This window comes from Rana temporaria, chromosome 13 (assembly GCF_905171775.1).
Source record: "Rana temporaria chromosome 13, aRanTem1.1, whole genome shotgun sequence".
Taxonomy (NCBI): Eukaryota; Metazoa; Chordata; class Amphibia; order Anura; family Ranidae; genus Rana; species Rana temporaria.
The window spans coordinates 49,983,742-50,011,270 of record NC_053501.1 but is presented as its reverse complement, the minus strand read 5'-3'; the positions used below and the strand labels follow the sequence as shown (position 1 = coordinate 50,011,270).

General features: G+C 42.2%; 1 protein-coding gene across 3 annotated transcripts in view; it reads right to left on the bottom strand.

The window, feature by feature from the left end:
* RBM25 (RNA binding motif protein 25) overlaps positions 1-27,529 on the bottom strand; it is a 68,281-nt gene that overhangs the window by 18,026 nt on the left and 22,726 nt on the right. For all 3 annotated transcript variants that reach the window (XM_040331970.1, XM_040331972.1, XM_040331971.1), the window contains exons 8-14: positions 20,741-20,803; positions 20,541-20,627; positions 16,913-17,193; positions 16,465-16,639; positions 6,285-6,374; positions 6,125-6,198; positions 206-356 (exon numbers count right to left, since the gene is read on the bottom strand). In XM_040331970.1, the coding sequence (XP_040187904.1) occupies positions 206-356; positions 6,125-6,198; positions 6,285-6,374; positions 16,465-16,639; positions 16,913-17,193; positions 20,541-20,627; positions 20,741-20,803 (921 nt within the window). The remainder of the gene's footprint in view (positions 1-205; positions 357-6,124; positions 6,199-6,284; positions 6,375-16,464; positions 16,640-16,912; positions 17,194-20,540; positions 20,628-20,740; positions 20,804-27,529) is intronic.

The following is a 27,529-nucleotide window of genomic DNA, read 5'->3' as shown; positions in this document are numbered from 1 at the left end:
GCTGGAAACGCCACAGGTCTAAACAATACAAAAGTTAACCAGGGCAGAACGGCATTCTCATCTTCCAAGGTGGTAGTCAGTAAACATTATACTTAAGGAGGAACTTCAATCTAGCAGGGAGGTTCTGTTTTAGGTTCTCCCCGCCCCCTCTAACACTGTTGGACATTTTTTTTTTTTTTTTTTTTTTGCATTTTTCAATACTGACCCTTTGAAGTTCAGCATCTGGGTCTGGGTGTCCTTCAGCCAATAACCTCTGTCTGATTTCCTCAAGTTCTTCTTTCTCTCGTTTTCTATCCCGTTCATCTGCTTCAATCTCCTTTTCCCTGTCCCTTAATCGCTTCTGGAGTGCACTCCCTCTACAATACAAGTACATAATTTTATGGAGGTGCAGTATTATAAAAAAAAAATACGTTTATAAAAAAACGTCAATAGCTGTAAAAGAGCCAGCAGTTGTAAAATAAAATTGAATGCATGCACATCCTGCAGAAACGTATTACTCTTACAATTCATCCTAGTTACAAAGAAAAATTATAATACACTAATGCAAATTTGGAATTTTGACTAACCTGTAAATTACCCAATCTTGGAGTACTGTACAGGACTTGTACTTACAGATTATAACTTATATATTGCAACTTTCAGGTGACAGGATACTGAAAAAACTATAACCAAGGCAGCCCCTAGAATGTACCTATATATAACCCTGCCCACTTTGAGAGGCTTTTTTTTAGCAAGCAGTAAGGAGAGATACCCGTGTTATGTACTCCAATTTAAGGAATTTACATTAAAACTTACCTTAATCGTACAGTACTTTTCATAGACCATGGTACATACCCAGGCAATAAAACCGAGGGGTGGACAACATGGAACTGCCAACATGCCCACAAGAAATACCCAGGGTTTAGAAAACCTGAAGAAAATAGTCCGATAACTTGAAGCACACTGCCCATTCTTTAATACACTGGGGCTCAAACGTCCACCTGTTAAAACTTGGACAATGTGTGAAGAAAGGATTCGTCCTCCCTGAGGAAAAATGCTGCCTTAGGGTAGAAAAAACGTTTTTGGTTTCAAAATGACCTTGCCTTTCTTAAAAGCAAGAAAAAAGTTCTTTACTAGAGAGCTGCTACATTGGAAACAACTAAAAAACAGAGCATCAGGTTTAGATGCAAATGTGACAAAGTCAAATAAGAGCAACTTCAAGTAGAAAACTTTTTAAAGGGATTGCAAAGCAAGAGGTTTCTGGAAGACTATGGATAAGGTAGAAACCTGTGCCTTAGAGGGTACTTGGGGCCAGACACGGGTCAAGACCAGAATGAAGAAAGGCAATAATATGAGTGCATGTGTTCCCCAAGGTTAAGCCACCTGTCCTCTCACTATGCAAAGAATATCTTCCATGAACGAAGGTAAATCTTGCAGAAGTTGGATTTCTTTGCTCAGAGCAAGGAGGAAACAACCAAATTAAAAACGTACCCCTGATCCTTTAGGACTTGAGTTTCAACAGGCATGCCGTTAAGCCAGTGACTGAGCTGCAGGATTGAACAGGGCCCTTGACCAGTAAATCTGGCCTGTTTGAAAGCGGCCAAGGGTTTTCCAGAAGACCGAGTATGTCTATGTACAATGTTCTTCTGGGACAAATTGGTATGAGAATCACTGGGACACTCCCTCTGTCTTGTACAGCAGGTGAGGAAAGGTCAGCATTAGAGGGAAGTCATAACCAGTTTAAATCAAAGCCAGAAATATCCAGAGCATCTAATGTGAAGGCTAGAGGTCCCCTGCCTTGGCCATGAATTGGTTCAGCTTGTTGAACATGGAAGCCAGAAGTTCCACAACTGCATTTCCCCATGAAACCTTAAAATAGGTTACTAGTGCATTGTTGGTTCACTTACCTTTTCCTCCTCAGTAAGCTTTCCACCATCATTCGAACAGTGGAAAATCATTTAGAACAGCTTACTGAACACCTTACTGAGGAGGAACAGGAAGTGAGAAATTCAGACAAAGAAAAAAAAACATTTAAAAGGGAAATCGAAGGAAAAGGTAAGTGAACCAACAATGCACTAGCTTAAAGTAACCTATTTAGAAAATAAAAAACGAACCTTTACAACCCCTTTAAAGGAACTGGTACAACAGTGCCTCGTGCCCAAAGTTGGTGTAAGGCAGTAAAAATCCCTTCCTTAGGTCTGAAGCTGGCAGAGTTGATGGTAAAGAGAGAGGAGGCAGGGATGAAAAATAGGATTTTTTGTACTCACGGTAAAATCCTTTTCTCCTAGTCCATGGACAGACACAGCTCCCTAAATCTTGACAAGTGGGTTATGTTCCCCGTTTACAGGAGAGGACTAGGCAGAAACATGTTGGATAATTAAATACATGTTACATTAACAGAGTTGAACAGCCATGCCCAGGGGGCGGTCTCTCCAGACAGAACCCTCCTCACTGCAGCATGTAGCCTCAGTTCGCAACAAGCAGTACAAACCTAAAAAAGGAGGGGTGGGTGCTGTGTCCGTCCATGGACTCAGAAAAGGATTTTACGGTGAGTACAAAAAATCCTATTTCCTCTTATCGTCCATGGACGGACACAGCTCCTTAAATCTTGACAAGTGGGATGTCCCCAAGCAGTGTCAAAAACGAGGGGTGGGAAATATATCAGTAAAAACAATTTTAACTTCACCCCAAAACAAGCAGAGCTCTCAACGGAGGAGGTGCAACTTTAAACAGCCGCCGGCAAAAACTAGCGGCCGAAAAAAGCATCATAAGATGCACTCACAGCAACCATGTAAATTCTGGAATAAGCGTGAACGGACGAGCAAGTCGCCGCCTCGCACACCTGCGAGACCGACGCATGATGTCGGGGAAAAAAAACAGGAAGCACCAATTCCCCTGGTCGAAAGTGCCGTGACCGGAAAGGGAGGCCCGCCCCTTAAAAACATAGGCCTGTATGACGGCCTGCCTGATCCACCGAGAAATGGTGGTCGACGAGACCACCAAGGCCCTTTTGTGGACCAGACACCAACACAAAAGAGAGTCAGAACTCCGAAACGGAGCCTTGGTAGGCTGTTACACCCGCAAAGCACGTACCACGCCTAAAGTATGAAAGGCCGAAACCTCCTTCGGAAGAAGGGAAGGTCGCGGGCGCACCATCACCTAATCCTTATGGAGGATCAAGCAAGGCGGCTTGCAAGACAAGACCGCCAACTCAGAAACCCCTCTTGTCAGTGGTCCCCAACCTTTTTGGCACTGAGGACCGGCGTTGTGGAATAGAAATCGGGCCAAGGCCGGGGGGTTGGGTTGTTATGTAGCTTTTCGTGGGCAATTTTTCGAAGAAAATAGGATTTTTTGTACTCACCGTAAAATCCATTTCTCCGAGTTCATGGACGGACACAGCAGCCTTTGACTGTAGGGTTATATCCGCTTCCTTCTAGGAGAGTTAGGCAGAATTACAGCACTTAAAGTGTTAACAACCTTTCTTTAGTGCAGCTCCTCCCAGGGGGCGTGGTTCCCCAGGTATAATCCACACCCTGCTCTAGCAGCCTCAGTTCATAACAAGCAGTACAAACAAAGGAGGGGTGGGTGCTGTGTCCGTCCATGAACTCAGAGAAATGGATTTTACGGTGAGTACAAAAATCCTATTTTCTCTTCCGTTCATGGACGGACACAGCAGCCTTTGACTGTAGGGACGTCCCCAAGCAGTGTCAAAAAAATTTGAGGGGTGGGAAAAACAACAGCAAACCAAGCTTCACCCCAAACAAAACCGGAGTTACTCAACGGAGGAACTCCAACCTTAAACTGCCTCCTGTAATACCCTGCGGCCGAAGGAGGCATCAGAAGATGCACTCACATCCACCTTGTAAAACTTTGAAAAAGTGTGGACAGACGACCAGGTCGCTGCCTTACACACCTGTAACACAGAGGCTTGATGTCGGAAAGCCCAAGAGGCACCGATCGCCCTGGTCGAATGCGCCGTTACCCAAAAAAGGAGGCGCCCGCCCCTTCAGGGCATAGGCCTGAAGCACAACCTGTCGGATCCACCTGGAAATGGTGGCCGACGAGACTGCCAGGCCCTTTCTGGGACCAGACACCGACACAAACAGTGAGTCCGACTTCCGGAACGGAGCCGTCGCCGATAAGTACACTCAAGGGCCTGAACCGCATCCAGGGAATGTAAAGTGGCCTCCTTCGGGTTCTTCGGCTGAGGACATAAAGATGGAAGAACAATGTCCTCATTAATGTGAAAGGCCGAAACGACCTTAGGAAGAAAAGAGGGCTGCGGACGCAGCACCACCTTATCCTGATGGATGACCAAGCAGGAGGCCTTGCAGGACAAGGCCGCCAGTACAGACACCCGTCTGATTGAGGTAATAGCCACCAGAAAAATCACCTTTTGTGACAGAGTCAACAAAGGGATCTTCCGAATGTCCTCAAAGGGAGCTTGTTGAAGCACCAAGAGAACCAAATTCAAGTCCCATGTGGGCAGTGGAGGGCGCACCGGAGGAGCCACATGGCGGACCCCCTGCACAAACGTGTGTATCAAGGAGTGCGCTGCCAAGGGACGCTGAAAGCAAACAGCCAGAGCAGAATTCTGGCTCTTGACCGCGCTCAAGGTGAGAGCCTGATCTACTCCCCGCTGTAAGAACAGCAGAATCTGGGACACCACGTATTTACGGGGGTGCCACTTCATCTCCTCACACAGAGATGTATGCTTTCCATGTACGATGGTAAATCTTTTGTGAAGTAGACTTCCATGCACGTAGCATGGTAGAGATCACCGAGCCCGACAGTCCCCGGTCTTTCAGTACCTGGCTCTCAACAGCCACGCCGTTAAAGCCAGCGACTGTAAAGCAGGATGGAAGATCGGACCCTGCGACAGAAGATCTTCTCTCAGGGGTAGACGCCAGGGGACGTCTGCCACCAGACGCACCAGGTCCGCGTACCAGGAGCGGCGCGGTCAATCTGGGGCGATCAGGATTGTTGGAATCCCTTCGGCTTCCACTCTGCGCAGCAGGCGAGGAAGAAGCTTCAGAGGAGGGAAGGCGTAAATTAGGCGATAGCGACCCCAAAGAGCCAACGCGTCTGACGCGTCCGCCCACGGGTCTCTCGACCTGGCCACGAATCGTGGCACCTTCCGGTTGAGGCGGGACGCTAGAAGGTCCACGTCTGGAGTGCCCCATTTTCGGCACAGACCCTGAAACACCTCCGGGTGGAGAGACCACTCCCCTTGATCCAGAGTTGTGCGACTTAGGAAGTCGGCTTGCCAATTTTGGAATGTACACGGCCGACAGAGCCGGAACGGACCTTTCGCTCCACCGAAGGATGTGCGCGACCTCCGTCGATGCAGCTGAGCTCCTTGTGCCTCCCTGACAATTGATGTACGCCACGGCAGTGGCGTTGTCGGACTGCATCCTGCCCGGTCGGTCCTGCAGATCCAGGGACCACCTGGCAAGGCACAGCTTGATTGCTCGGAGCTCCAGAATATTGATCGGCAGGCGGGACTCCTGAGTCCAGCTCCCCTGGGCTGACTGAGTGCCCCAAATGCCCCCCCCAGCCGGAGAGGCTGGCATCCGTTGTGACCACTGTCCAACGACACGGCAGAAAATACTTCCCGGTCCAAAGCACCGGAGAGGTCAGCCCCCACACTAGGGAAGACTTGACCAGATGGCTCAACCTGGACCTGGTAATCCAAAGAAGACGGGAGCTTGTCCTGCTGTAGATCCCTGGTGTGGAATTGGGCATATGGAACCGCCTCGAAGGAGGTCACCATCAGACCCAGAACTCTCATGCAGAAGCGAAGAGACGACCACTTCTGGGTTGACAACTGCTTCACTGCAGATTGCATGGTCTTCAGTATTTCCGTCGGGAGGAACACTCTCGCCTCAGCGGAGTCCAGGACTAGTTCCAGGTATTCCAGTCTCTGGGACGGAACTAACACTGACTTCTGGAGATTCAGAAGCCAGCCGAACTCTTGGAGAGTGACACGTGATAGACTTACATATGCAAACTGCTAGGTGCTGTGTAAAGCACCAATGAAGACAGTTACAGGCATTCTCCATAACATAATATGGTTATACTGCAAGCACTATATACCTGTGTAGATAATTGACTGAACTGACTGCATAGAATCATGTAAAATTACCTGTAATACTTTGGGTCATCTCGGTCGTCGTCATAATCTTCCAAAAATTCCTTCAACCTTTTGGCTTCTTTTGCCTATTATAGGCCAGATAACAGAAGATTAGTTGCCATAAAACAAATTAAAAATAAGAATCTGGGTTAGATAACCTTTCAAAACATACCACGTCCCTCCGTCTTTCCTCCTCCCTTTCTGCGTCTTTCTCATAATCTCTGGCTTTTTTCCGCTCTCTGATTTCCCAGTTTTTGAGACGCTGAAAAACCAAGAAGCAAAATTTGTAAAAAAAAATAAATAAATAAAAAATAAACCCTTCGAAGTGTTTAGAATGCCTAAACATTTTACAATAAGATGAAAAAGGTTTAGGCATTAGTATCCATTCACTGTGCCCATCTGCAGCTCTTCTCTCCCCTCAGTTCCTGGTCTCACTTGCATTGCAGAGGGAGCCACTGGCCAGTGACGAGGAAGCGTGCGGGGGGAACTTTAGCCGAGTCCCGTTGTCTGTGTCAATGGACGCAAACAGTGAGGCACGGGAGCGAGCCCACACAAGTGACACGATTTAAAGCAGCTTTCTACAAAGGACACTTGGTGGAAGGGAGAAGCCAAGAGTGCTGGCAGGGGAACCGAGCAGAGGTGGTTTGGAGAAGCTCAGGCAAGAACTGGATTATTTTTTTTTATCTTTTTTAAATGGAGAGATTTTACAATCACTTTTGGTGTACATTTCTTCTACCTACACAATTTTGAATCGAATACAAGTTACGCAACTATTTTAAAGCAGTATAGGAATTTGGGGGGGGGGGGGGGGGGGCGCACAAAAAACAAACATACATACTCATCAGTATGATGCTACAGCTGACCCACATCTGGTTCCAAGACAGAGAAATCAGCATTCACATAATAACCACCGATAACTCAGGTCTCAGTCTGCTCAGAGTGACTGTCAGTCATCACTCACCGCTCTGCCCCTCCAGCTCCCAGCCGTGCGCTCAGAGATGGTCAGGCAGATGGGTGGATCCAGACTATATGGTTGGGATTCTTTCCGGGGCCTGAGGCAGCCCGTTACATCCGCTATGAGAGGGCAATAGCCCACTGTCAGCTAAGTCACAGGAGAGTAGAGCTGCACGATTAATCGTCAAGAATCGTTATCGCGATCTTTTTCCCGTTGCAATTCTTGACACAGGGTTTGGCATCTTTGACATGAAAATAATTTTCTCTCTGCACTTTGGTATGCAAAGAATTTCCTGTCTGCTCTCAGCCAAAAGTCAGTCTGGGCAATCTGCCAAGTTTGGGCAGCCTGCCAAGTTTTAAAAACATTCTGTGTCAGTGGAAAGTTAAGTCTAAACATTGTATCACTTCAAAGGAATAAACTTCTGTATGTAAATTAGGGAACGTTTAACCACTTAAGCACCAAACCTTTTTCTGACAGCTCTTTTCAAGTTAAAATCATTATTTTTTGCTAGAAAATTACTTGGAACCCCCAAACATTATATATTTTTTTAGTAGAGACCCTAGAGAATAAAATGGCTATTGTTGCAATATTTTATGTTGCACTGTATTTGTGCAGCAGTCTTTTTAAATGCAATTTTTTGGGAAAAATTACTTTAATGAATTTAAAAAAAACTAGCCAGTAAAGTTAGCCCATTTTTTTTTTTGTATAAATGTAAAAGATTTTACGCCGTGAGAATCGTGATCTTCATTCTAAGCAAAAAAATTGTTATTCTCATTTTGGACAGAATCGTGCAGCTCTACAGGAGAGGAAATGTAAGTGCACCCCTTTGAATCATAAGAGAAGTACAGTACAGACCAAAAGTTTGGACACACCTTCTCATTCAAAGAGTTTTCTTTATTTTCATGACTATGAAAATTGTAGATTCACACTGAAGGCATCAAAACTATGAATTAACACATGTGGAATTATACATAACAAAAAAGTGTGAAACAACTGAAAATATATTTCATATTCTAGGTTCTTCAAAGTAGTCACCTTTTGCAGCAGACACATCTCTAGAACTGTTACGAGGAGACTGTGTGAATCAGGCCTTCATGGTAGAATATCTGCTAGGAAACCACTGCTAAAGAAAGGCAACAAGTAGAAGAGACTTGTTTGGGCTAAAGAACACAAGGAATGGACATTAGACCAGTGGGAATCTGTGCTTTGGTCTGAGGAGTCCAAACTTGAGATCTTTGGTTTCAACCCCCGTGTCTTTGTGTGATGCAGAAAAGGTGAACGGATGGACTCTACATGCCTGGTTCCCACCGTGAAGCATGGAGGAGGAGGTGTGATGGTGTGGGGGTGCTTTGCTGGTGACACTGTTGGGGATTTATTCAAAATTGAAGGCATACTGAACCAGCATGGCTACCACAGCATCTTAGCGGCATGCTATTCCATCCGGTTTGCGTTTAGTTGGACCATCATTTATTTTTCAACAGGACAATGACCCCAAACACACCTCCAGGCTGTGTAAGGGCTATTTGACCAAGAAGAAGAGTGATGGGGTGCTGCGCCAGGTGACTACCTCTTGAAGCTCATCAAGAGAATGCCAAGAGTGTGCCAAGCAGCAATCAAAGCAAAAAGGTGGCTACTTTGAAGAACCTAGAATATGAAATATATTTTCAGTTGTTTCACACTTTTGTTATGTATAATTCCACATGTGTTAATTCATAGTTTTGATGCCTTCAGTGTGAATCTACAATTTTCATAGTCATGAAAATAAAGAAAACTCTTTGAATGAGAAGGTGTGTCCAAACTTTTGGTCTGTACTGCATGTCAAAACAAGCTTTGCCCATAATTCTTTTACAGAGGGTATAGAAAAGAATCCACAACCCCCCACCACTATCTCTAACCTAATCACATTTTGTTGCTTTGCAGCCTGAAACAAAGACAGACACCCAGCTGTGTAACTTATAACATGCAAATGAAAGATATCAGAAAAAAAAAAAACATTCAACAGAATCACGCATTTCAGTCCCTGGTAGTGCAACTGAAGCAATCAACCATTTATGGGAGGCAAGGCACTGTTAAAACATCTCTAGAATAAAGTTGTGGACAGGCACAGATCAGAAAATTAATACAAATTGCAAAAGGCTTTATCAATGCCTAGAAGCACAGTGAAGTCTTATTAACTGATTAAGGACCGGCTCCTGTACATTTACGTTGGCAGAACTGCACGGCTGGGCAAAGTATATATATATATATATATATATATATATATATATATATATATATATATATATATATACATATATATACATATATATATATACACACATACATACATACATACATACATACATACACACACACACACACATACATATACATACACATCACTTTAAAACTCCCGCTGTGTGGTAGCGCGCGCCTGCCGCAAAATCAGAGACCGTGGACTCGATGCCCGCCATCGGGTCAGAGTTGCAGGCCGGGGAGAAGCAAGTGTAAACAAGCTTCTCCCCCATTCTGCCTAGTGACACCGTCACTGATCGTATGCTCCCTCTCATCGGGAGCAGCCACGCCCCTTAACAGTTAGAAGCACTCCCTAGGACACACTTAACCCCTTCAGCGCCACCTAGTGGATAACTCCTTTACTGCCTGTGTGTAATTTTCCCAGTAATCATTTATATCGCTGTAAAAATGACAATGCTCCCAAAAATGTGTCAAAAGTGTCCGCTATAGTCAGTCACGATAAAAATCACAGATCACTGCCATTACTAGTAAAAAAATAAAAATCCCATAAAACTATCCCATATTTTGTAGACGCTACAACTTTTGCGCAAAACCAAACATACGTTCATTGCGATTTTTTTTTTACCAAAAATATGTGGAAGAATATGTATCAGCTTAAACTGTGGATTTTTTTTATAGATTTTTGGGGATATTATAGCAAAATTTGAAAATTGTCGCTCTATTTTTGTTTATAGCGCAAAAAATAAAAACAGCAGAGGTGATCAAATACCACCAAAAGAAAGCTATTTGTGGGGAAAAAAGGCATCAATTTTGTTTGAGAGCCACATAGCATGACCACGCAATTGTCAGTTAAGACGCAGTGCCGAATCACAAAAAGTTCTCTGGTCTTTGGCCAGCAAAATGGTCCGGGGCTTAAGTGGTTAAAAAGTGAAAAGGTATTTGGTCCAACACAGACCCTCCCTGGATCAGGATGAAAACTGGATGAAAGAGCCAAGAGGCCTACAACAACTCTGAATCAGTTGCAGAAATGTATGACAGAGTGGTTCATTGTGTGCATGTGACAATCACAAATTCGCCATCTTCCAGGACAGCCTCTGAGACGATTCATAAGAACTTACTATTTAGGGTGGGACCACGGCCTGGAGGACCTTACGTCCAAACGTCTGATCTATACCTGCAAGCAGATCCATGCGATAATGCTTCAGAAAGGTAATTTGACCAGGTTGCAGCTTTGCATATTTGCTCTTGACGAAATACCAGCCCTCTCTGCCCATGATGCTGACAAGGCTCTGCTTGAGTGTGCGTTGATAAACGGAGACGGGGTTCCCTGCCGGCTATAACTTTCCACGAGAACTAAATTTAACCTGCGTGCACTGACAAACTACAAAAAAAAAAAAAAAAAAAAAAGATGGACTTTCTAAACTCTTTAGAAAAATGTATGTAGCATAAAAGACACAGGATCTGTCTTAAAGTGGATGTTAACCAGATTTCTGAAATTTGAGTAGAGCACATACATCAGTAGTGTTTTATTATCTCTCCCTAAAGCCCCAAGTCCCAAGGCTTTCTCCTGCTCCATTCTTCTGTTATCAGCATGATAACCTTCAACAAGTTCTCCGACGTGATAAAATCAGCATGAAATTTGTCCCAGGGCAGGTGCTATAATTAGCAGACAGTTGGTCAATTCACATCACAGCTCTGCACGTTTCTGCCTATGAGGAGAGGGTGTGCGCCTATGAGGAGAGTGTGTGCGCCTATGAGGAGAGGGAGTATGTGTCTTTCCTCCAATTAGCCGTTTCACAGTGTATGACAAACTCCCCTCCACCTGCTGAAAATGGAAGAGAAAATTCTAACAGGATGTGCACTTTCTAAACAGTATATAAAGCTGAAGACAGCCGATATTAGGGGTGCGCATCTTCTCCGGTCTCACGATTCGATTACGATTACCAAATCCACGATTGGGTTCCATGATGCATCACGATTGCAGCACAAGTGCGCATGGCTCTCCCCCCAAAATACTAAAGGAGATGATCAGAGACTGCAAACATGCTACAGGAGATGATCAGAGACTGCAAACATGCTACAGGAGATGATCAGAGACTGCAAACATGCTACAGGAGATGATAAGAGACTGCAAACATGCTACAGGAGATGGTCACCCTTGTGTATCACCTTAGGCTGTTCACTTCATTGGGTATATGCGAGGGTTAGCATCCACTGAGGTACCCTATCCTTGAAAATAGACAAAAATGGCTCGCTAATGGCGAGAGCCTGGAACTCACTGGACCCTTTTAGCAGATGTGACGACTATCAAAAACAATGTTTAATGGATGAATGCTCCATGGGCTTAACATTAATGCTTAAGTCCCAGAGAAAGATCCCAGCCTGGAAAGGACTAGACTGACACTTGTTTAGATTTGGATAAAGCCTTAAAGAAGCTTGATACAAAAATGATCTTGTTGCAGAGGGGTCTGAAGAAACACACAAGAGGGCCAAGGCATGCACCTTTAAACGGGTGCCAACAGAGTCCTTTGTCTGCCCATCTTGAAAAAACTCCAATATTGTAGGAATACCTGGGGTTAAGTGGTCCCAATCTGACATCCAGGAGTTGAACTTTTTCCACATCTTGGAGTAAATAGCCCTGGTAAATGGGTCTTTTCTACCTTTTCCAGAAAAAACTGATGTTGGAAGCTGTTCCTCAGAAGCCATGCTGATAGCTTCAATGTTGTCACCTGGGGGTGAAGAACTGGTCCCTGCAAGATCAAGTCCTTCCTCTGTGGAAGGAGGATGGGGGGGGGGGGGGGGACTGCAGAGAGGCTTTACAGCATGGAGAACCATGACCTTTTGGGCCAATAAGGGGCCACCAAGATGAGGTTGTGCTTTTTCGAGCTGAATTTCCAAAATAACCAACAGAATTAACACCCATCGCCTGATCCCGCAGGTCTAGAGAAAATAACTTCAAAACCTTGTTCTTTTGAGATGCAGAGAACCACTTCCGGTGTATGGCTGAGACTGAGGCCAACTTCTGTTCTGCCCAAGCAAAAATGTTTGCAATTGCCTGCAGCTGCTGACATCTCATACCACCATGCTTGTTAACATATGCAATCGTGGTTACATTGTCCAAGTGGGTCTGAAGATGAGAACCCTCCAGTACTACCTGAAAAGCACTCACCACCCACTGGACTGCCAACAATGCCCTTTGGTTGGAAGACTACTGGGCTTCTCTTGGGGGACTAGGTCCCCTGAGCTACCCTGCTTCCCAGATGCACCCAACCCAAATGACTAGTATCGGTGGTTAGAACCTTTGTCTGCAGTTATACCAGTCGGGTTGAGCTTTCTGCCTTTGGCCACGAAAGCACCTCCGGCTACTTGTTTTCTTTTTAGATTCCAGGAAGGTCTTCCTTTTGTCCACAGTACGTTGCAGCAACTCCTCTATGCCTGATCCAAAAAGAGTATCCCCTGAAAAAGGTGATGCTGCAAAGGCATAGTTTAGACGCGGAGTCCCCTGTTTATGTTTTTAGCCACAGGGCTCATCTGGCCGAGTTTACAAGGGCAGCGGATCTGGCTGCTAATTCGACTGACTCTACCGAGGCATCAGCCAAGTCAGGAAACAATTTACTTTTTAGATTTGACCATTTCTGTCGGTGTTGATGGTTTCATTACATCAACCTCTTTCACTGACAGGAATGCATTTATCCCGAGCGATAGTTATCATGCCTCTTGGCTTAAATCTGTGCCGAAAGCCAGTACTTGAGATTGAAGCGCAATTGCACTGAACAGTGCGGCCTGCAATATGTGGGCAGGACCAAGCGCCCACTACAAGTATGTTTGAATGAGCATATAAAACAATATCAGGAGAGGTTTTACTAAACATTCTGTGTCAAAACACTACCTTGCAGTGCATAATAGGGACCCAACTAACAGTTTTTTTTAGGCATTGAAAAGTATAACCCCCATGGAGGGGTAGCTGTCTTGTTAGGGGCATCTCTAAACTAGAGATGGCATGGGTGCATAAGCGCAAATGATATACACTTTTCGTTTTAAACATGAATGTCGACATAAATTGTTTTATTGATAACTGAGTGACAATCCTTTTCATTATATACTTTAGTTTCAAATCTTTTACTCATTTTATTATTCTCACTTTAAGTGAAACCCCCTTTTCAGACCACTCTTAGTTTAGTCTATGTTGGTTTATTCTATATGCTAATACTTTGTAAACTTGATGAGAGTCTTGAATGGCTGGGTATCAACTCCTTTATTATTTTTTTAACTGGCATGTTTGTGTGCATTTATGCGCCCACATATGCCGCCTCGAATTTAAAGTTTTTTTTTTTTTTGTATGTGCAATTTGATCATTTTACATTTGTGTGCATTTTTTGCTATTACTGTTAATTTTGAGCCAATTTTCATTGGGGTTTATTATGTGACCCAGTGTGAATCAGTTATGTATATTATTCTTTTGGGCAACTCTATAATCGCCTTGTAATAATGTTTCACTTGAGTCTGATGACTCCAGTGAAAAACCAGTTGGTTTTAATACCATCTGTCATGTTTGTTTTTGGCAGGATGCCATTTTTTACGGGTTTTATGGCTACAGCCTGTCGTTATCTGTATTTTTGCTCTATATGTGAATTTTGCCCTTATAGGTATCCTTATATATGGATTTTAATTATATTTTCCATCAGTTAAGACGGCGCTTTTAGCGGCTCCTCGGGACTCACATGGAGGCTGCGTCACCCATTGTCTGTACTTAAGCGGTGAATCAGAAACCCGCCGGTATCCCGTGACCACGTCCCTCTAGTGACAAAACATTGGGAGGAACAACATTCTGACATTGCGGCTTTGTGTGCTGGACCCGAAAGATACGGGCTGCTAAATCGAAGAGCCGGCCGGCTCGATTGTGCTGTATTCTACATGCCGATTTTAAAACTTCTTAACAAAGTGTCCATTCCTCAAGTTATCAAAATAAACACTAAAAGGGTTTTAGGCTAGGTCAGCTTTTTTTGTCCTTATGTGGCGATACCTTGAATCCGACATGCTGTATGAGACATACACCAATGGAAGCTGAGGCGCTTACTGCATAAGACAGACCTTAGGCTGGGTTATTAGCCATATGCGTGCACTGATCTCCTGTAATTAGGAGATCACACCAATTTGGTAAGCAGCAGTGTGCACCCAGGTGGAGGCCCCTTTTTTTTTTCTATCCAAATGCTGTGGATTAATTTTTGCACCGTGGATGTTTACATTTATATGAACATTTTCCATCTATAATCATCCATAGTGACTATTATTGCCAACACTGAGGATTGTTTTTTCACTCTTTATTTTTCTATTTTTATGCACAGCTTTTTCTTTTTTATAATTGTTCTTCGGTGTTGTACAACATTTTTAGTTGCTGCTTGACATTTTTACTTAAATAGCGCAGTATAACTTTTTGCCATCCGCCAAGTTACCTGCTGCCTTAAAAAGCAGAGGGCTTCATTTTAAAATCCGTAGCCTTGTGGTCCCAGCCGACAGGTGTGACTGAAGCTGGAAAAGCCAACACTCCAGATTACTGGCAACGCAAGTTGCCAAGGCTGGTTTTAGGCTGACAGAGGTAGAATCCCAAGCTCCGCAAAGTAGGACATCTCCCCTTTTGTCCATTGGATCCCATAGAGCCCCCATATCATCGAAGGCCAAGTTTGATTTTTTTAGAGATCTTAGAGAGGTGTGCGTCTAGCTTCGGTACTTTAATCCAAGGTTGGGAAGCATCTTCCTCAAAGGGGAACATTTCCAGGCCCCCTTAAAAAAGATTCTGCCACATCAATGTACTGAAATCCACTAGAGAGCTATGCACTGGGAACATCCTTGATTTCTTAGCATGAGATCTCTCAAACAACTGGTCATGCTTAGACAGCTGTACCCGTTCTTGATCTCTAAGGTGTTGTAAATGGCTTTAGGCAGATTGTCAACATCAAGGGACAATTTTTATTTTTAGCCCCCTCTTAACTCACTCTCTGAAGCCGAATAAGGATCCGTTATCCTCCTCTGTATCCTCTACCGATTGCGTGGGGACTGCGCAGGGCCCTGCATCTTTTCTATTATACCTTTAAATGATTTAAAGGTTGAAACCATTTCATCCGTGACTGATGAAAGAATTTTGTGACATGGATTTGTTCCTTTACCAGACTATCCCACACAGCTACGACATAAGGGCTTTTCCCACGCAGAGCTTTGCCTAGCCACAAACCGCACTTTCTCTTGGACTCTTTCACTACAGCCGCAATTTTTAGCGCTAAAATGTCTGTGTGAAAGGAATCTAAAAGGCTGTAATTAAAAGGTGGTTCAACTAAATACTGACACAAGGAGCCGATTCTTTTTCCAACTCAGTGTTTTTTTTTCTGACAGGTTGGTGTCATCTTTCACGTGGATGTTTATAAGTTGCACTGAGTAAATAAGCTGCATAATAAAACAAAAACTGTCTTCATTTCAGGCTGAAAAGCAACAAAATTCTATTTTAATGGGGGGTAAATCTTTTCTATACCTACTGTAAACTAATATCTTCTACACATTTTCTACAGATGTGCCATGATACAAAAAGTAATACAAATGGTTCCCATCAAGTTCCTTCAGTTTTTACACAACCGACAGATTCTAAATTTTGTTTTCAGTGCTTGGAGATTGGTGTGACTGCTTCCAATACAAGTTAAGGTAGTTCTGCTGCAGAGTTACTTTAGTAGTGTAATACTTTTTAGTTTACCTGTTAAGGTTAAATTTTGGGTGTTCAGCACTCATTTTGTCACATTTGAATCCCTTGCTGTTATGACAACCAATACCGTTCTGATACTTGTGGGTAATGCTGGAACTTTGTGTTAAGCCCAGACTCCTCACAATTTCCAGTAACACAATCACTATAATGGGCGGTCTCACTGAGCAACAGGAATATGTAGAAGGAAGCAAAGGACAGACAAGCTTCAAAACCACCAGGAAATGCCTGCCTAAGATGCTTTAGTTATGTGCAAGTACCGAATATGCCTGCACTTTATTATATCTACCACAGTTCATAAGGGAGGGTTTCGAATTTACAACTCTTGCCTTCAGAAACCACTGCCCAACACCCTGGGAGAGGAACTAAAATGTTCCTGCCCCCCTATATCCCCTCAAGACTTTTGCATGCGATTACCTCTTGATATTCAGCTTCCTTTTCACGCAACTTTCTTTCCAGTTTTCGGCGTTCATAGGCTTCCTCTTCATCTTCTTCTCTGTCTCGCTTCTTCTCTTTGTCTCTATCTCTATCTCGTTCTCTCTCTCTTTCACGCTCCCTTTCTCTCTCTCTCTCCCGGTCTCTGCTTTTCTCTCTTAAAAAAAAAAAGGGGAGGGGGTTGAGTTCTCACAAGCAAAAAACAGATAAAACCCCTGTGTTTTCCTACAGACATTACTGAACAAGAATCCAGCATTGATTTCCCCACCACATTCAATCTGTATGTTTAGCAAGCATAAAAAACGTATAGCCACGCGCATTATCCAAGCTTATGAATAGGTGCTGTAGATTGTGAGAATGTCATGAAATCATCCCCCAGATACTATTCCATTTGGGAACCACTGAACACTGCAATATTAAATGCCCATACCTTGATCGGCTTCTGTCTTTACTGTGCTCTCTTGCTCGTTCTCTCTCCTTTTCGCGATCTCGTTCTCTATCACGATCTCTGTCTCTTTCTCGGTCTTTATTCCTATCACGATCTCGTTCACGCTCTCGCTCTTTCTCCTTCTCACGCTCTCGCTCACGTTCTTTATCTCTTTCCCTTTCCCGTTCTCTCCTTTCTCGTTCCCGTTCTCGCTCTCTTTCGCGCCTCTCTTTCTCAATTTCTATCCTCTCCTTTTCCTTTTTGCCCTTTTCTTCCTCCAGTTTCTATAAAAAGAGATAGAAAGTATTAATTCACTGAGAATGAAAGCAAGGGATCAAAAAAGAAAAAAAAGAAAAAGACAATCAAAATGTGTAGCAAAAAGAAAAAAGGCACAAGACTAGATTCCGTGCAAGAAGTAAATAGCTACAAGGAACAGCAATCTCCAACCATGATTTCTGTAAGGGGACTTGGGCTTAAATTAAAGCAGCACTTCATATTTGAGTGAAAAAACTGAAGTGATGTGCAAGTTAAGAGATACTATGTGAATGAAAAATGCCTGGTATTCAAGCACCTGCTTGTTTCAGTCTATTATTCAAGAAACAAAAAAAAACTATTTTAGTAACAATATAATATTGGAATGGGTTCTATTAAAATGATTTTATTTGAATAGAGCTTACCTGCTGAAGAAGCTGCTTCTCTCTCTGCAGCTGTCACTCTCCGATAACACTAACTGCTCTGGATTAAATCGTTTCCCATGGGTAAGTGTGGTGGGTGCCATGGAAAGTTAAAGCTACTCCTTCAACCAATAAGCTCAACTGTAATACAGCCACTGAAGCAAGGGATATACTACATAAGCAACAGTTGAAGTGCTACCCAACAAGAAGTAGCCCAACAAAGAAGTAGACCAGCCTGACCTCTTAAATGAAAGCACCTGTAATTTCTATCTTTATTCTCCCAAAGAACAACCGAAAGGCAAGAGGAATGACCTGAGGCTCAATATGAGCTGGCCATATGAGAACTATTAAAATTGTACTGATGGATGAGATTCTTTAGTTATTTGCTTTCAGTTTAACACCCACTACATATTTTATTAAAAATGGCTACATAAAATGATTACATGTTGGGAGGGAAAAAACAAACATGAAATGCTGCTTTGGAGCATCTTAAAAAAAAAGAGAAAAATGTGTGCACTAGCTAAGCACACAGTGTGGGGTGTTGGGTCAAGCTGTACAAGAAAAAATAAAACAAAAAATTGGTGGACATCGATTGAATGTAATGGCAACATTTACCTACAGCGAGACTAAGAATTTCAGCACTTACAAATGTTGGCAAAGCTCTTCACAGAGGTGTTGCTAAACTTAGAAACAGTCGGGAAGGTTGGAAATCGCTTGCAACATGGAATCTACAGGGGTAATCCATTCGTTCCATAGCAATGGCCAAAAATATCAGTTTAATGTGGAAAAAACAAAAACAAAAGTGTCTACGCCCAGAGTACCTTGAACACATTGGGAACAAGACATCCAAAGATCATATATTCATCCTTGTTAGCAATTGTTTGAATTAACTTACAGATGATGAGCTAGGACATGGCTCTCCAACACGGGATTAACTTTGCCTACAAGCTATGATTCTGGGAGGAAGAGCAAGTACATTTTCAAAGACAGACAAGACCATTCTAGGGCACAAATATTTTACACTTCATGGCATTTCCTAACAAATACTTAAATCCCTCCAATGGTATGTTTTTAAACATCACTGAAATGAAAATTTAAAGTAAACTACTGCAATACAGGCATAGCAAAACACATTGTTTTTAAGATAAAGGCAATAAAATAAATCTTTAAAACATCTTACCTTTATACCCAGCTGTATTCGGAGTCCAGGAGGAAATTGTGTACAGGTGAAAGGGACAGAAAGGTGAAAGCTTTCGCAAGCAAATGTATAGGGCCACAAATGCAAGGGAGGTTAGCATAGTGTGTTTGTGTTTTGCAAATGTTACAAGGACAGGCATAAATGGCAAAGGAAAGGAAGGTAAAGGGAGAGTTAAAAGTACAAAGTGCTTCACACCATGGATGATCAAATTGATTCTATATTATAGGTCTACATTAATCATTGCCATTTGGGGTATTTTAAGCTATATATTAAAAAAAAAAAAAAAAAAACTTACCTCTTTCAGGTATGACAATTGAAAAGTGAAACTGAACCAGTATAATCAATACTTACATTACATGCTCCAGGTTTCATGGAATGATCCAAAAGTATTAGAAGGCAATTTTACCATCTAGGAACTAAAGGGTAATATTAAGGGCTTCTGCAATTAATAAGACCTTCTGCCAGTCAGACAAAAAGCAGGTTGGCAATCTATGATAACAAATTTAGGGAAATAATTTGCCGAATATGCTACAAGGGCCCAATTAAATTTACTTGCACTTTGTTAAAGGAATGTGGGGGGGGGGGAGGAAAAAACAAAGGGACAGGAAGTAAAACCAGAGAGATAGAGGACTTATTTAAAAAAAACTCTTACCTTATTGTCTTCAGATTCATCAGTGCTGTAAATGGACACCCCCTACATTACTGATACCCTGACAGCCCATAAGGAGGCTACAGTGTTATTTTAGACATCCCTAACACAAACATGCAAAGGTTCACTGTGCTCTGGGAATTGACTCTGGGAAAATCACAACAGAGCATTTAAAATGAACAACCTATAGCCCAAATTCAGCAAAATACACTTTGAATTATTTAAATTTTTGAAAACCAAAACTCACATAACTCAAACCTTTGAGTGAAACTAAACACTGAGCCTATAGAAAGATACCATACTTGGAGTGCTTCTTTCAGGCAAACACAGGTTCAAACACTACTGTCACCAAAAAGTCACAAGATTTTCTTAGCCAATAAGGACATGAAAAGCCCTAGCAATCAATTAATGGACTCAAACTGAAAATCTTACACTGAATTGGTTAAGGACACTGGGAGCCTGCTACGTATATTATACACTAGCAAAGCCAGTTGCCACTTTGCATATTCTTTTCAGAGGGGGTATCCGAAATATATAGAATATAAACAGGAGCTCATACTTACAATCATATTCCATGTTACTTTCCAAGCTGTGAGTTTCATCTTGCATTAGTCACCATATGATCTCTATCATAATGGTGGGGGTCAATGAATAGATTAGCTTTAAAGGGAATTTACAATTCTTCCATGCATCTTAATTGTGGCACATGTGGAAACCACTTATCTATTTTTAATCACTAAAATGTGTGTAAAAAGCTTTGAATTTAATCAGCTTTTTTATCAGTGAAGTGTGATGGTGTTACAGATATGACAATGTATGGTAGTGAGATTAATTTAATCAAATGTTTAAATGCTGTATGTTTCAATTTGGAACACAAGTGTGTGAGACTGTTTGAATTTCTTGCGGCATAGCATATCAGCTGATAAACTACCATGAATTACTTTGTTCAAGCTGAACAATAAGAAAAGAAAGTATATACATATACCGCTCAACCTCAATGCCTGCATTCATCTTCTCACATATAGGGATGATGCTTGTGCTACAACTATGTGGTTCTTCAATCTGAAAAAAGCACGTTCTTTTAAATGACAAAACAAAAGTGAAAATTACCTTGTGTGTATCTCTGAATTTACTGATCTCACGAGATATAAGGTCTCTTTTATCTTCCTCCATTTCTATTGCACTAATGTCTTCTTGCTGCAAAAATTAGGGATTTTTTTAATTTCCATTTTTTATTCACTAGGTCTAAAAGGGACCTTAAAAGGGAGAGTTGCGGTATTAAAGTAAAAAAAAAAAAAAAAAGTTATTACCTGATAACCCCTTTTCCAGTTATCATCCAGGACTGTAGACAGAAGAGAGATGGCTCCGCCCACCTGCAGGAAATAGAAGACTAGATCGTTAAAAAAAAAACAGCTCCCAGGAGGCAGCAACCTCAGTAGTAGCAAGATAACTGCACTTTTAACCACAGAAACGCCCAGGACATCGACAATGCTCCATTAGAGTGCTGTGATCCACAGGGGGCAGGGTCTGGCTGACCCTGCCCCCTGTAAGGCACAGTGATTTCCATACTATAGAGGCTTTTGGTGCCCCTTTTATTTGCTGCAACTGTTGAGCAGAATGAATAGAGGATTTCCTGAAATTTCCGATAGGCTTGATTTGAAAAATTATATATAGCGTTATATCAACTGATCATGCGAAATAGCAACACGCAAAAAAATGCTAAAAAGGAGGAGATCAATATATTATGAACCATTAGGTTCCACAGTTCATATGATGATGTATAGTTCCATTGATGTTGCAATCATGGATCAGCTCAGTGACACTCTGCCAAACCACACATACACTGTGTGTGGATTCAAACGACTTGATGATTTGCAGCAGTGTGATCACAAAAATCAAGCAGTCATGTCAGAATGTGCTTTCCACCAGATATTCAATGCTCACCAGATATGCAGAGAAAAGAGAGAGACCAACATAGTATAGTACTGCCAGGATAGATAATAGCATTCACAGTATAATGAATATCACTCACGAATCCCCAGTTTGTATAAGACTGCAACATTGTGTGCATGTGCTGCTCAGTTTGTCAAGCTCCTCATCCGGCACCTCCGTGCGTCCCGTCACTCAAGCTCCTCCCCCACGCGTATCGTCACTAGTCAGGTGACTTATTCATGGGTCAATGTGTGACTGAAGATGAATGAAGCTATAAATAGCCAATCACACAACTGCGGGAACGGACCAATGGGGAGGCACCAATGACTACATCATTGCAAGCAACACCAACATAGCACGAACAAATGTCATATACATTTTAACAATAGATACATCCATGTGATAATTTTAATCAATAAGAAACTGCTTAAAAACAACAAAAAAGCAATCTCCCCACAGAACAAGTTCCTGACAGCAACAGCTGATGTAGCATCGCTGTATACCAATATCAACCATGAGGAAGCGATTGGTGCCACTAAGTGGGCGATGAATAATTTCAACTCATCTCAAGACAAAAAAAAGTTTGTTTTGAGATGTCTAGCTTATGGTTTACAGCATAATTATTTTTGGCATCAATCCCAGTACTACAGGCAACTTAATGGCATAGGAATGGGAGCAAAATATGCACCTATCGTGGCAAACGTATTTATGTCAGAGTGGGAGGAGTCGGCAATTTATAACAATATGCCCAATCAGCTGATATTGTATAAAAGATTCATAGATGACTGTATAGTTATCTGGGATGGTGATGAACAGTCTCTAACATTTTTTGAGAATCTGAATCTTAACCAAAAAAATATCTCTTTGACCTATACAATCAGCAATCATACTGTACAGTTCTTGGATTTAGAAATTACTCTGGAAGATAAACAAATATCAACTAAAACATATTTTAAGCCAGTGGAACGTAATAGCTACATTCCAGTTGATAGCTGCCACTTCGAACCCTGGCTAATAAACATCCCCAAAGGACAGTTGTTACGAATACGTAGAAATTGTCCCGACCCTCAAGTTTACCTGGAGCAAGCTAAATCAGTGGGTATAAAATTTGTTAATAAAGGGTACAATGAGAAGTTTATTGAGGAACAAATCCTTAAAGTATATGAGACACCGAGATCCTCTCTCATTCAAGATAAAGTCAAACCTAAAGTCAAAAAGCACTGGCCAATTCTAAAAGCTGATCGCCAGTTACAGGGTATTCTACCCATGAATCCCAGGGTAGTATACCGAAAAGCACCGACACTGAGGGATCTAGTAGCTAAAAATGTTCCTGATCCACCAATAAGGAACAATGCACTTACTTTCTTTCAGGGAAAGGGATTCTTTCCATGCAAGAGGTGTTTTGCATGTAAAAATACCAATTTCAATGGTCAGAAATGTACAAAATTTTCATCTAATGTCACCAAGAAGGAGTACACTATTGAAGATCTAATCACTTGCAGAACAGAGGGCGTTGTGTATGTTCTGGAGTGTCCATGCTCTTTACAATACATAGGGCGTACTAAACATCCATTATGGAAACGCCTAAGAGAGCATGTCCAGAATATTTTAAAGGCATTTCCATTTTGAGCTATGCCATCAAAAAAAACCCCAAGGGAATGACATTTTGGGGTATTCAGAAATATAGCCCCCACTGGAGAGGAAGCCATAAGGTGAGAGAGATCAGCAAGGCTGCATCCAGATGGATTCATGAGATGAGGTCACTCTGGCCAAATTGCCTTAACATTGATTTTGATCTCAATTGTTTTATTTCTGATTATTAATTATTTAGAGATTGATTTTGTTGGTATAGTGTTTTTATATTTATATATTTTTATATGGATATTATTGATGGTTCTATATGCATTTTAGTGGTTATTATTCTAACAGTGCCTATTGTAGCAGTATGGTACACACTTGAACATATTTATATATATACAAATAAAAAATACATAAAAAATATATATATATATATATATGTATTTTTAAAAGGTATTATGATACAAGTAAATCCATGTATTTTTAATGAAATACTTTATTTTATAAGGAGTACCGATTTTAATATATTGGGGATCAGTGGTGCAATATATGCAGCATTAAGAATTAGATTTTTTGTTTGTTTGCACCATATTAGTTCATACATGCGTCTCCTAGGGGCATATGTATACATAATAACAAGAGTGGCTGAGTGCCGCGCTATGTGGATCGCATGGTAGTAATAGGAATGAAGCTGATCCTTCTGGGTGGATTGTTGTTTTTAAGCAGTTTCTTATTGATTAAAATTATCACATGGATGTATCTATTGTTAAAATGTATGACATTTGTTCGTGCTATGTTGGTGTTGCTTGCAATGATGTAGTCATTGGTGCCTCCCCATTGGTCCGCTCCTGCGGGCGTGTGATTGGCTATTTATAGCTTCATTCATTTTCAGTCAAACATTGACCCATGAATAAGTCACCTGACTAGTGACGATACGTGTGGGGGAGGAGCTTGAGTGACGGGACGCACGGAGGTGCCGGATGAGGAGCCTGACAAACTGAGCAACACATGCACACAACGTTGCAGCCTTATACAAACTGGGGATTCGTGAGTGATATTCATTATACTGTGAATGCCATTATCTATCCTGGCAGTACTATACTATGTTGGTCTCTCTCTTTTCTCTGCATATAATTTTGTCTTTTTGGTTTGGTTCACCGCTTATAATTGCAGCTTTATCATTTATTTATTGATTGTCCACTATAATTATTGAATACTTGTAGCGCTGTAGCACCCCATTTATAAATTTTTGATTTGAAAAATACACCTGCGAACATCCAGTAAGGCAAAACGCTACTAATTTTGGGTTTGCGGCATTTTATTCAGAACGACAGTAAGGCCAACTCCTGGGTTCTGTGGAATTTAGCGACCAAACTGGGGAGGAAAGTATGATCCGTTTTAAGGATGACCGTCTTGAAGCAGGGTATAAAACAGTACTTTCACTGAAAAAGCCTGGAGTTCAGACTTCTCACACTGACACAGTGGTCAGGTCACTAGAATTCAGTTTCAGGAATGCCTCTCTTCCTTTCGTTCAAGGGAGCTTTGGGACATACGGTCTAGTATCAAAGGAGTTTTCAAGAGGGTACCATCAAACTCCAAAGAGGCTTGAGTCTGAAATGCTTTGAAGAATCTAATGATCAGAATGTCAAAAAAAAAAAAAAATGGACTTGTAAGGTTGCCACTATAACTACAACCTTCAAAGTTGCCTCCATTTTCTTTTTTCGCTCAATTATCCTTGGATGTGATGCCACATTCTGCAATATGCCTCAAATCCCCTTTTTTTGCAATATACTCATAGTACTGCTACCTGCACTTTAAGGGTACATACTGATGGCAAGACCCTTACCCTTATCCTGCTTCCCTCTGAAAGAAGTCTTGGGCAAGAGAAGTATCTGCTGGGTTGAATATGCAGTGCTTATTCCAAGCAGAATACTTATTCCAAATCTTCCTGTAATCTACTGTGGTGACAGGCTTCCTGTATTACAAGAGGATGGGGATTACTTTTTAGCTGTCATTTCTGAGAAATTTTCTTGCACGATCTAGGCCAGGCATATGCAATTAGCGGACCTCCAGCTGTTGCAAAACTACAAGTCCCATCATGCCTCTGGGTGTCATGCTTGTGGCTGTCAGAGTCTTGCTATGCCTCATGGGACTTGTAGTTCTGCAACAGCTGGAGATCCGCTAATTGCATATCCCTGATCTAGGCCAACAAATGTAGTTCTCCAATTTGTGGTAGTAAGTTCTGTCTTTAGGACAGGTCAAGCCTGAGAGAAAGGATCATTTAACATGTGCTGTAGAGCCAAGAATCATGTCCTCTGCGGACACAGAAAAGGTTATTAGGATTACTTTAGAACTCTATAGGCTGCGTTTCTGTACTACTTTGCCCAGGAGAGCTGTAAGATATCCTACAGCAGGGGTCTCCAAACTGCGGCCCTGGGGCCGGGTGTGGCCCTTTTCTTTCCTTAATGCGGCCCTTGGGGCATTATTCCATCCATTTTAAATGGGGCATAATCCTTGTTGCCGACACCAATGGGGCAACTATTCCTCCAACGGACACCATCAATTCTTTCCATTAACACCAATGATGGGGCACTAGTCCTCCCACTGTCACCAAAGATATGGAATTTTTTACTCCCACTGGACATTTTTTACACCCAATGGTCCTCCGGCCCCCTAAAGTCTGAAGGGCCATAAACTGGCCCTTTGTTTAGAAAGTTTGGAGACCCCTGTCCTACAGGCTCATAAAAACATTTCTTTGTTTTATGCCGTTTTAAACAAGGCTTTCTGAAGGAGGCCCCAGCATCAGACTAGGAGCTCAAAGATCCCCTGGTGGGGCGCCCATCTGAGGGCTCAGGAGATACATAAAGTTCTTAGAGTCCTCGATGCAAGTTGCCATCAATCATTCAAGGCTTTTTCGACACATCAAAACAATAGGATCTGCTAGGTAGTTCTCAGAGATTTGGATTTGATTTCTTCATGGCAATTCAGATATGTGAATGCTGTAGTGTTTTCTGAGAGAATCTGCTTGTTTCCTCTAGATCTTTGTTTTGAAGATGAACAGGGATTCCTCCACTGCTTTACCCTCTTTACAGTTGGACACAGGCCGAAAGCTGGGGCATACATTTGCCTTAAAGTGGATGGAAACCAGGGGTGCCAAACCTTTTAAAGAGCGAGGGCCACTTAAGCGACTAGGTAAGCACTTGTGGGCCACAATGAGTGGAGTGGGCGGATGACAGATCCGCGTTCGCTCTGCATATGCTGAGCGGACACAGCCCACTACTCTATAGAGCACAGAAGTCCGTTTACAACCGCTACTCCTTAGAGGTGAATGGAGGGTCAGATTGACCATGTGAAAGGGGCCTAAGGCAGCTTTCACCCTGATGTGCTGTGGTTTGCCCCCACAGCGGGTGCAGTACACCTGTGGCTTTCCTGTGAGTTAGCTGCACTTTGCTATAGACTGCTAATATATTCTGAAGGTGTGGTGAATTTTCAGAAAAATCACCAAACTTACAAGTTATATAAGTCTATGGCTCAGTACAAGTAAACTGCAGGTGCACTGCTCTGCACCTGCGGATCAGTTTGAAAGCAGCAGAGTAACCACGAAAGAACAGATATGCCCATATATACACACTGTGTAGTAATAAACTTATCTTTATTAACAGTATTCTATTTGTGAGCCCATGGGCGTGCCCGGTGGCCGCGATGTCAGCCAGGCACCCGCGTTTGCCCGGTAACAGAGCAGGACTGTGGATCTGTGTGTTTAAACGCACAGATCCATGTCTTGTCAGGTGACAGGAAACCGTCAGTGTGTTCCCAGTACAGACGAACACCGATCGGTCTCCTCCCCTTGCGAGTCCCCTCCCCCAACAGTTAGAATCACTCCCTAGGCGACACATTTAACCCCTTGATCGCCCCCTAGTGTTGACCTCTTCCCTGCCAGTGACATTTGTACAGTAATCGGTGCATTTTTTATAGCACTGTTCGCTTTATAAATGTGAATGTCCCAAAATAATGTCAAAAGTGTCCGATATGTGTGCCCTAATGTCACGGTCACAAAAAAAATTGCACATCGCCGCCATTACTAGTAAAAAAAAAAATAATAAAAATGCCTTAAATCTATCCCCTATTTTGTAGATGCTATAACTTTTGCTCAAAATAATATACGCTTATTGCTATTTTTTTTACTAAAAATGTGAAGAATACATCGGCCTAAACTAAGGAACTTTTTTTTTTTAATTGGAATATATTTCAACAGAGGGGTAGGGTCTTTTTTTCTCGCTCCCAGAATAAAAATTAAGTTGGATGCTGCTCAGCCATCACCTGGAAGCACTGTATTTCATCAATACATGACTTTCTATGACTGGCTGAGGAGAGGTGGGCGGAAGACATCACAATCTCCACTATATATTCAGGTATTAAACCCAAAACCAAAATGTAAGCAAGCACACAGGGACGGGGGTGCGTAAAAAATAAATAAAAATTGTTTATTTTACTCTAACTTTTACACTTTCTCTTTAATTTTTTTGTTTTTTTATTCCTATAACAAGGAATGTAAACATCCCTTGTAATAGTAATGGCAGGTCCTATTT